The 11,734-nt window shown below is 28.7% G+C and overlaps 1 protein-coding gene across 1 annotated transcript; it reads left to right on the plus strand.

Annotated features, from left to right (window-relative positions):
• The first annotated feature begins 7,884 nt into the window (after positions 1-7,884).
• On the plus strand, positions 7,885-8,922 carry LOC110639384 (transcription factor bHLH167-like). Its single transcript, XM_021790299.2, has 3 exons — positions 7,885-8,004; positions 8,079-8,381; positions 8,651-8,922. The coding sequence occupies exons 1-3, from the start codon at positions 7,885-7,887 to the stop codon at positions 8,717-8,719; spliced, it is 492 nt and encodes a 163-aa protein (XP_021645991.2). The 3' UTR covers positions 8,720-8,922.
• The last annotated feature ends 2,812 nt before the right edge of the window (positions 8,923-11,734 follow it).

An 11,734-nucleotide genomic window follows, 5' to 3' on the forward strand; every position in this document is an offset into this window, starting at 1 on the left:
CTTAACTTTTACAAATTGTATTTATCGTAGCGTGACGTGGCATCTGATGTGGCAACTGACAAGTTATCTCCGTAGCATTTGATGTGGATCTCTGTTAGTGACCGTTACTGAGAAAACTATTTTGTTAACAGTATGGTAAAATTAATAAGAGTTAAAAAGTTTAATGTTTAATTGATAATTTTTATAAAATAAGTAAAATTGTAAAAATTTAAAAAATTCAAAGTTTTTTTTGACAGTTACCCAAAATAAAAAGCTAAATAATATATATTTGAAAGAGATTAACAAAATAATTAGTTTCGTTAAAAAAAAAAAAAAACAACTAAACTGTTGTTGTTTCCGAAACATAAACCCAGAAAATTGGCACCAGTATAACTATTACTCACACCCGGAAACTGAGCAACTGAAACTCAAAGAAAAAAGAAAACACTTACAGCAGGAAGAAAGTCAACAATTGATTGTTCCATTCGCAACTAGCAAGGAGAGAACTGAACTTGCAGCGGCAATGGAGCATGAAACAGCGAGATCATCACCAACTGTGATCGGGTATAAAAGCTACAAAATTAAATAAAGGTATCGAGCAATCTCAAAGTCCATGGAGCAGAGATTTGAACTCGTAATTAACTACCAGTGCTAGAGATATATGTAGCTTTTATTCTTATTCATTATAATGTGAAAAGGCAACAGGCATATTAATCAGGAAATATCTGAGAATTTCTTAAGCTTCTGCTTTGAAAATGTCTTCCATGTACGGAAGAAAAGGACGATAAGCTGAGAAAGGGAAGCCCATATTTGCTTCGTTTTGTATCTCTCATAGTTTGGGTGCATGATTTGGGGTAATAGTGGGACGAGTTCAAATATTGAAGGAGTCGGCCGTATGATTTTGGGAGCGGACAAACGTGGCAATTACGAGTTCATAAAAATACGCATTATAGATGATAAAAAGAAAACCAATAAAAAAAAAACCAATCAATCAATCAATCAAGAATTCATGTCATTGTCAGGTCATGTGCAAAAATACTAATGATAGATGGTAAAATGAAAATCATAAACAATTATTGGTGATAATTATCAAAAACAGTTGACTTTGTTGGAAAATATTTTTTATATAAAATTATTTTATATATATATATAATGTTGTAATATGAATATGAAGTTTTTTTTTTAAATAAAGTAATTTTAAGTTTTTTTAATAAAATAATAACTAGTATATAGTTAAATAAATATAAAATAAAAATAAAATGATTATAGAAGCCATATTAATAATCGAAACTGTCATTATTTTCTTGTCCACGGCTAGGGGGTATCTGTAGTGAATTGGATACTTTGCAATTATTACATTACTGATTTATGGGATAATGCCTGATTTTGTGCTTTATCATAGACTTCGCAGGTAAATTTCACCATTTGTGCCTAAATTTAAGACATTATAACAACGTCATCCGTCAATTTCAATTTGTAACATAAAAACCATTCAATTTCGATTTGATGCACCGCACACAAAACTCTCTTTTACTCACTATAAAAGGTTTTCCAGTTTAACAGTGCTAATGTGTCACTATAACTGAAATTTTTTTATTTAAAAATAAATATACCATTTTTTCTCTATCTTCTTCGCCTCCCTCTTCAAGGTTCCTCCCTCTTTCCTCACTCTCTCCCTCTCCATTCCACTGTTTTCTTGGCCTTCCCTTCAATCACTATCTCACCATCATCACTTCTCCTTTTCGTCGAACCTGACTTCATCCCCAGCACCTTTTGGACCTATCCTCTAATTTTGTATAATTCTCGCCTCTTTCTATGTCTCAATCATTTTGTAACTCCCTCTGCAACAATGGAGAATGAATAATGTATACTGTCCTTGACTGTTGATTCCAACTTTCAAAAGTTTGGAGCAAAAATTCCAAACTCTTGAGAAAGCAATTCCAAGGTATGAATAGCTACCATTTCATACCAGAGAAAAATTAAAACAAACCAGGTGAGTAATTATAAGTCAAAGAAAAAAAAAACTTTATAAAAGAACAATAAATGATCCTCAACTAGTAAATGTGTTGCCAACTACATGAACCTGTTCCATGTCGATTTGTACTTGATTTCAAACATTATGATAAAGCAACTAACCAGTAAAAACTGTGGGAATTTGACAGGCAATATCACAGCTTCTTGCAATGCCTATTTGGCACTCTCAAGCCCTGCCACATCATTTCGCTTCACATTTGCTTTCTCCCTATTGACAACAAAATCAAGTCCTGCTTAAGCTTTGCTTGTTCTGGATCCTTGTCTTTTCCTTCTCCATCTTTCAAATCTAGCTTTCTTTTTGACTCTGCGGCAGCTGCAGCAGCACTGTTTGGGGTGGATACAGTCCCCCTATTATTAATAATGGCCTGAATTTTCTCTGCTCTCAAGTAGCCCATACATTTTTGCCTAATTTTTTTCACTACTTGTTGATTCTTCTCATACTTCAAATTTGTATGGAAGTACTCTAGTTCATTCATATGAAGCTGAAATGCTTTAGCATAGCTTCCAGCATGATTCCTTACCAGCTTGTGATTTTGAGTTTTGACTGTTACGGTCTTAAGTTTGGTTCCTCTAATTTTATAATCAAAGAAAATGGGTTTAAGTGGAGAAGACAAAAGAAAAAGATTAAATTGCTGCAGAAGAGAATTTGTGCGCAAAGATGTTTGTTGAAATGCAAAGTTTCTGCATAATTCTTCTTATCATAGCCTTTAAAAAAGAAACAAAGAGACAAAATGTGAGAGAATGAGAGAACGGAGTGAGTGAGAGAGAGAAAGTACAGAGTGATAAAGAAAGAGAGGAGACATGGAAAGAAACAGAGTGAGCGAAGGGGGAGAGAGCAATGAGAAGAGAGAGAAAAAGTTTGGAAGAGAGAGAATGGAAAGTGAGGAGAGAGATTTTTTTTTTTTTTCTCTGCAAGTACCATGTCAATATGGGTAAACTGGAACCTTTGTCATTAGGTATGATGGAGTTTTATTATTACATGCATGAAATCATAGTTGAATGAATTTTATATTACAAATTAAAGTTCAATGCTATTACATTGTCCTAAGTTCAGAGACAACAGGTGAAATTTACCCTAGACTTTGCATATCCATATTGGTGCATTTTTGTCTTGCCGCTTAACTCACTTTTGAGTTTTGATACAGAAATGAGTAGATATAGGAAATGTTTACTTTTAGTTGTTTCAAAAATTGATATTTTGTTGAATGCAAAATCCTGAAAATTAAGCTTATGTGGAAACAAATGCGAAATTGAGGGGAATTTGAATGCTTTTTAGATTTCTGATATTACTCGCGTAATGATAGGAACAAACCAATTTGAACTTGGCAGAGATCAACTTGAGATTTTTCTTGCATAAGCTTAACACACTCCCCTGATTTCTTAAAAATATATGTTTAATTGTTGGTTTGGCTCCATGTTTTCAGAATTTAAATGTAGCCTTTTTACTTGTTACTTATGCTGACTGGACACCTTTACAGAAACAATTTTATTGTCAATATAAAACAGGAATATCCTTATTATCTCATGCAATTTCTGTAATGAAGTTTGCTGCATGGGAACTTCTCTTCGTGTCTATTTTCTCCCTTGTGCAGCTTTAGCACTCCAAAGGGCAAAATGTAACTTGAATCTATGTGGAAGCCAGCTTCATAATTTCTACATAAATAGTATAAAATACCTACAAACTCATGGAATTTGACTTGATGTGTTTAGTTTAGATTGCTGTTCCAGGTTGAAGTACCTGCCATCTCAACTCCTTGATTGATCTTAGGATAGCATCAAATGATAATATCTCATAGAAGCCTCCTGTTAGACTGTCCCAATTCAGAATGGGGGCATTCAAAGTTTTAAGATTCTTGACCTCTCATTTGTTCTCTTGGCAGGATTTGCAACACCTCTATAACATGGCCTGTGGACTTCCATCATAGGTACCAGGAAGATAATCATCAGAAGGTGTTATGTAACAATTTTTTTTAACAATTAAACTAGCGTTTCAAAGTGATCCAGATGAATATTTGTTTCTTTGAATGATATATTCTCAGGAGTGTCTTGAGCGTGAAAGAAATACAAATTACTGAATAACTAGCCAATTTGCATTATTAGTTGCTAGTAAATTTTGTGGCATTTACCCCTCTCAAATTGCTAATCATTCTGTATTCTTGAAGGATGAATGGCTGCCACTGAGGTGGCAATTTTGAAAGTTATTAATGGCTGCTTAGCTTGTTCATCCTTGGTTGGATTATTTGCATTGCATACTATTAAGGATTATGGCAGGTGTACAACGTGAACAAATCTTGCTGTGGTTACAAGTCTTCCCTTCCAGGATATTTGAAATCTTGTTTTTTTATGTGATTTTTCAAAGTCATTGTCGGCTCACTTTGAAAATGGAACAAAAATAAAAATGGACGACTAGTTGATCACTGTTCAAATTAAAGCTCCACCCGATTTTTTGTTGATGGAACTTGTTAGGAGCCCTGATTAAAAGGAGTAATTTTTGGTTAAAGAGTCAACATGATGCGATAGAACCAATGTCATTCCAGTCTTTCTACAAGGGATGTTTGATAAGCATTGTCTGATACATCTGAAAGCCCAACATCAATGTTACCATTCCGTTCAACTCAAGTAAGCCCTCCAAATTCTTAAAGACAAACAGTAAAGCATCTTTCATTTGAAAGATAATTGTATAACCAATGTGAAAATGAACAAGTCCTTATTGACAATCAGAAACGACAGAAAGCTCCCCACAAGCAAAGGATGATTTGTCCCTTTATATTTCTTAATTAAATTTTTTTAAAATTATATTTAATATATAAAATTGATTTATTTATTAATAATTATAAATCTAATGAATAAATATAAATCATAACTCAAAAAAAGTTCTTATTATTTTTAAAGTGTAATATTTTTAGAATTAAAATATTTGATATAATATATCAAATTATGTACAAATACAAAATAATTAATAAATTATTTTATAATTCTATTCGACTAATTGATTATAATTCTGTTTTCCAAGTGGGGCATCAATGAATAAGACTTTTAGTCCAATTTGTCGTCTTGACTGACTTTGACTAATATTCATGGCTTTGACTAAAAATGTATTAATAAATCAAAATCGAATCAAAATAAAACTGAAATATTGAAGAATTAAATTAAAATAATACCTAAATTGTAATTTGATTCCAATAACTTAGTAGATCCTCAACACAAAAACTGTACCATAAACTTGTACGTATAAACTTTGCAAACAGCTAACCCGCGAATCCATGCATATGAGCTGGCTTAAATTTCAACAATGGTGACATAAAAATACGTAAAATTATTCATTAAAATAAAATATATTAAATAATACGATAAAAAATTATGCATAGTGTGAGTTAACATTTTATTTTTTTTATTCATTTAATTCTCATTAAAATTTAAATTGAAATTTTATAATGTTAAAATTATATAATTTTAATATCATTAAAGCAAAATTAATTAATGAATTAATCTTTTATTTATCATATAAAATTATGCTGCTTCTGGATGGATTGTCCTTCTTTTCAAAATTTGAATGAAACATCTAGCATTCATACAAGATAATTATTTGTTGAATTTGAAAAAGATACAAGAGAAGAAATTATATGAATTACACCATATTTTAATTTAGAATAAAATTAATTTAGAAGGCCTTAATTTCACCATATTTTATTACCCATCTATCTACTTCCTACTTAGCAACTCTTATGAATTACAAACATATTTCTTTTAAGAAATTTTTTTATTTTTTTTATACAATTAACACATTTTTCTTTTAAATTTATAAATTAATATTTACTTATAATTGATTATGAATTTAAAAATCGAATCATATTAATTACATTATTAAATATTGGAAGTTCATTGTTTATTACTAATTTTTTATTTTTTGATTTTTTTGATATTTAAATTTTTAAATATATAAAATATAATTAATAAAATATTTAATTAAACTAATTTAATAAATTTATAATATATTTAATCAATTAATTTATAAATATTAATTAAAGTATAAAAAAATCTCTCACATATTTTTAAGTAATTTCATTCAAAATATATATATATCCCAATTGTTATCTCAGTTGCTAAAAGTCACACGATAAGTCTTTCATCATGACCTAACTTAATCGAATATGGTTCTAAGTGAGAAACCATAGACTGTTATTAATGACTGGTTAATATCTCATTTAAAGTTAATTAAAGCTTAAAGTAAAACAAAAGCTTCACAGAAATATAAATGCATCGCCACTTATATATACAGCTGCCCATGATCTAAAAGTTCTGAGATGGTTTTGATTTTGATTCAAAACTTGTTTTGGTTTGATCCAGATTGAGACGATACAATAATTTTTAAAGTTTTGGAAAAAGGGAAGAATCAAATCTAACCCTTAGGGGGTCTTAACTGCAAACTAATTTGAAACTTTTGATTGATCACATAGAGTACGTGGTTTGAATTTTAGTTCAAGTCTGTCTAAGAATCAAAATCGAACTAAATTTTTTATATGTTTCTAATTTAGTTATTCGATGTTTCAGTTTCTATTCAATTCTTAACACTTTTACTCTGATTTGGATCAGTGTAGTTCTGATTCAGATATTAATTTATCAAATAATTTTATACAATTATTGTCATGGGATGTCATATCTGAATTATCATTTAAGCTTGAAAGTTGATTGTTAATACACGTTATATCATATAATATACATTTTAGCTATTTTTTTTTTAATGTTATAATATTATTTAACTATAAAGTATATATATAATTAAGAATTAAGCTTCTTATATAATATACTAATACAATTATAATTAAGGTGATTATTAAGAGAGAGAAATAAAAAATAATATTAGGTTGTATTGTAGCCCATACTACTACTAATAATATTATTATTAATTGTATATAAATAATTAAATATGTATAATTATATTAAAAATAATATTATTTCTCAAAAATTATGGAAAAATATATATTTAAAATTGATTCTTAATTATGTTTATGGTTCAATTTTTAGTGAAAAATAAGAACTGAACCAAAACAGTAAAATAAATTAGGTTTGATACAGTTTTAATTACTTTAATATGATTTTTCAATTTGGTTCAAGACTCCTAAAAATCGTACACAGCCTATGATTGATGATCTTGAACACAAATTTAACTAATCCGATTCCAATAATAACCCGATTCTGAATCGGTATATAGTCGGGGCCTAGTAGGCTCCATTGTACAAATTAAATGTAGAAAATATATTTACTTGCAACATAGACCAAAAAATATTCCCACAAGATCAACGATGACTGACCAATTATTAACAATGCAGCGTGGTCAGATATTATTAATGTTTTAAGATCACATATTTCTTCTCCCATAACACATAAGACCAATTTTCTTTAATTTAACTAAAATTTTATTTCTATAATCACTACTATTTTTCAATACTTTCAAAGTATTTTATAAATTTCCTTGTTTGCAATACCTGCATTAATAAGCACTAATACATGTGGCTAATTAAGTTATTTTCTATTTATTTAAAGATATTTTGTTATTAAAATATTTTTAAAATTATGAAGTTTTGAATTTAATTTTTAATTAAATTTAAATAAATAAAAAGGTTAAAAAAACCCTAAATATCAAATTTGATTTTGTTTCTCCAATTACGAAAAAATTTTCCGTAAGCTTGGTCGATAAGTTTTAGAGGAATTATGGCTGATGGAGCCATACATTAATCAATGGGTGGGACCGTATATTATATATATATATATATATGTTGATCAAGCTAGCCAGACTTTCAGGACTGCATCGAAACATTACAATTGTCCTTGCTTCAATTGTGAGTGAGTCTGTGTGCTTTTGCAAGATTAATGGCACCCAAAAATAGCTCATCTAGACTTCAGAGAAACATGAAAGAGAGAATTCGAAGAATGCGTATGAAACATCTCCTTGCCAAACTTGCTCCCCTCGTTCATCCAGATCCCTCCAAGGTTATCTCTCTCTCTCTCTCTCTCTCTCTCTCTCTCTAACTAAATCAATTCATAAATGTGCGTTTCTTACTTAGTTATCAGGACCTGAGGTGCTGGATCAAGCCACCAGTCATGTGAAGCAGCTTCAAGGAAGAATTGAGGAGCTGATGAATCGAAGGAAGGAGATGCAACCTACCATGAAAAGCAGCTCAGCAAGAATACCGGCACTGAACATAAGAACCAGGGATACTATTCTTGAAGTGAATTTGATAACCGGGTTACAGAAGAACTTCATGTTACATGAGATTATCAATGTTCTTCAAGAGGAAGGAGCTGATATTATAAATTTTGCATATCGAAGTACCTGTGACAGTGTTTTATATTCAATTAGGGCACAGGTAAATAACTAATACACATCTTGAGTCATACGAGGAGAAAAAAAAAAAAGAAGCGTAAGTTGACGTCTTTCTTTTGGTGAAAGATAATTTGATGCTCTATATGTTAAAAATGAAGTTTACAGTTGAGAGAATCTGAATGAGTTTTCATTTTCTTGATTGCTGAAAACGAATTGTGGATTTGCATGCATTAATTGCTATTTAATTAGCACAGATGCGTTGCATCAAATGCTTAATGCCTTCATCTATTATTGATTCATCATCTTTTGCAGGCTATCAGTGTTAGAATTGGCATGGAGATTCCGACAATTGAGGAGAGGCTAAAAGAAGTGATTTACTGAATCCCTTCAAGAGTTCAGAAATATAAATTTAAATATCTATTAATATAGATATGTGTTCGTGAGTTAATGTGTGATTCGTGTGAAGAGTGTAATTGTTATAGTACCCATCTTCCTTCCAACAGCATATGCTCATGGAATGAAATGAATAACAAGAAGATAAAATGTTTTCCTAGGTTTGGGTGTAACAGGATGATTTGATGATGATCCAGGTTTAGCTGGAATTAGTTATGCTAAGTTTTCCTAGTTCTTTTTTTAATAAAATTATGCTTATATAAAAAATATCATAGAATAAAAAGTTGATTCTATCTGTTTAATTTTATTTTCGTGGATGAGCTCGCCTCTTTGCTGCCTGGCTCATTGTATTTATATAACTGCTTGTACTTGTGTTCTCATATTAATAATTCATATTTCTACTCTACTTCTCAAAAGAGGATTCAGTTTTTGGTTTGCATTAAATGATAAAAGATTTTCTTTTTATAAGCAATAGAGATTATATTAGAAAATAGGGTTAATTTTAAAAAAAAAAATATCATATTTGCTTAAAAATATACTTTAATTGATCTTCTCAATCTAAATATTGGCAATTTTAATTCCTATAATGCTATCACCAGTGCGAAAATTACTGTAATTTTGAAGAAATAAAATATTTTATGATTTAACAATTCTAAGAAAAATTTAATTGAAATTAAAAATTTTAGTAATGAAACAAATTCTATATGTAAGGTGTGTGTTTTTTTAGTGTAACAAGTTCATATATAATTTTTTTCTTTTTTCAGTTTAAAAAGAAGTGAAACGGTGTACTTAAAATGAAATTTCACCCTATTTCAAGAATTTTTATTTGATAAATTTTTATTTAATGAAATTGATATACATACCATAATTTTATTATAATAATTAATTATATTGAATTGGGAGTTAGGTGTAAATTCATCACACTCAAGACATACATCAGTTTAGGTTCAAACTTCAATTATTGGCTGTGCTTGGAAAAGGAGTGTCAGGTCGACTTCTGTGCATGCAAGAAACATCCAGGAAAATGAAGGAATTACTATGGGGAGGGAGCCGTACCTATTTTGCAGTTGATTTTTCGGCCAACCACAGTGGCCATTGGGTTATAGTGCAGCTGGTTTGATGTCAATTTTACTCTGTACTTTAATAAAATTAATTATTTGATTATATATTTTAAAAAATTATTATTTAATTTATGTAGTTTGCTCTTATTAAATTTTTTTGTTTTTCTCTTAAATTTTTTTTTAATAAATGAATTTAATCTCATCCCAAATTTGGATTTTATATTTTTTTATAAAATTTTTTAAGTATTTTTATTCAATATTCCTTGAGTATCATATTTATATTTTCTCTATTGAAAAGTAAATTTTTTGAATTACGGTATTAATTACTTGAAGATCTTGGAAAAAAGATTGATCTTTTTTGCAAAAATAGTTTTTACTTTTACAAATAGAGAATGAGAGAAAAAAAGGTGTGGCTGAATAAGAAAAGAAATAAGGGAAAGAAAAATAAGAAAGAATAAGAGAGAAATAATATCAAGACAATTTAGGTATAAAAAATAATTAGAAAGACTAGTTAATTAACATAACTAATTAAATTACAGTAATAAAATAATATGTTTTTTAAAATATATAAATCAACTAATTAGTTTTATTAAAATAAAGAGATTAAATAATAGTTTAACTGACATTTAAATACATTAACTAACAAATTAATAGATGGACTAAACATTTTAACAAGCTAAAAATAAAAGGAAAAATTGCCAAAAAAAAATCCTACGCTTATAAATTTTTATTTTTATAATTATATTCCATACTAAAAAAATTATTAATTAAATTTTGTACTTCTTAACTCTTACAAATTGTACCCTATCGTAGCTTAACGTGGCATCGACGTGGCAACTGATGTATTATCTCTGTAGCATCTGACCTGAATCTCCGTTAGTGAGCTAATTATTTTGTTAACGGTAGGATAGAACTAGTAAGAATTAAAAAATTCAATATTTAATCGGTAATTTTTATAGTACAAATAGAATTGTAAAAATTTAAAAAGCATAGATTTTTTTTTACAGTTATCCTAAAATAAAAAGCTAAATAATATTCTTTTGAAATAGATGAACAAAATAATTAGTTTCGTTTAAAAAAAAAACAAAATAGTATTCGTTTCCTAAACATAAACCCAGAAAATTGATACCAGCCGAACTAATACTCACACCCAGAAACTGAGCAACTAAAACTCAAAGAAAAAGGAAAACACTTACAGCAGGAAGAAAGTCAACAATTGATTGTTCCATTCGCAACTCGCAAGGAGAGAACTGAACGTTCAGCGGCAATGGAGCATGGAATAGCGAGATCATCACCAACTTTGATCGGGTATAAAAGCTACAAAATTAAATAAAGGTATTGAGCAATCTCAAAGTCCATAGAGCAGAGATTTGAACTCGTAATTAACTACCAGTGCTAGATATATATAGCTTTTATTCTTATTCATTATAATGTGAAAAGACTAAAGGCATATTAATTAGAAAATGTCTGGGAATTCCTTAAGCTTATGCTTTGAAAATGTCTTCCATGTACGGAAGAAAAGGACGAAAAGCGGAGGAAGAGAAGCCCATTTTTGTTTCGTTTTGTATCTCTCGTCGTTTCTCCATTTGATTAGTTATATCAACTCAACTTAAATTTTTATTATAAAAATTTCTAAATTTTATTTTAAGTATTATTAAAATTCCTATAATTTACTGTTATAGATTTTTAGATTAATTATAATTAAATTTCACTCATTATCTCTTTATTTAAATAATTTTATTATAATTATTTTTCAACTTTATAGTTAATTTAAAATTTTAAATCTTTATTTATTTTCAGTTTATTTAAAGTAAATCATACTTTTAGAAATACTTTAATGTTCTTATAAATATTTATAATTAATTATTTAATTTATCATACAAAAATATTATTTTTACATTATTTTTTAATTTAATTTGAGGTTAATATCTAAGGGATGTGT

Source organism: Hevea brasiliensis, chromosome 7 (genome assembly GCF_030052815.1).
Source record: "Hevea brasiliensis isolate MT/VB/25A 57/8 chromosome 7, ASM3005281v1, whole genome shotgun sequence".
NCBI lineage: Eukaryota > Viridiplantae > Streptophyta > Magnoliopsida > Malpighiales > Euphorbiaceae > Hevea > Hevea brasiliensis.

Coding starts and splice junctions, on each gene's coding strand:
- LOC110639384 (XM_021790299.2), top strand. CDS start 7,885: ATGGCACCCAAAAATAGCTCATCTAGACTTCAGAGAAACATGAAAGAG. Junction 8,005..8,078: donor TTCATCCAGATCCCTCCAAG/GTTATCTCTCTC, acceptor TTTCTTACTTAG/TTATCAGGACCTGAGGTGCT. Junction 8,382..8,650: donor TATATTCAATTAGGGCACAG/GTAAATAACTAA, acceptor CATCTTTTGCAG/GCTATCAGTGTTAGAATTGG.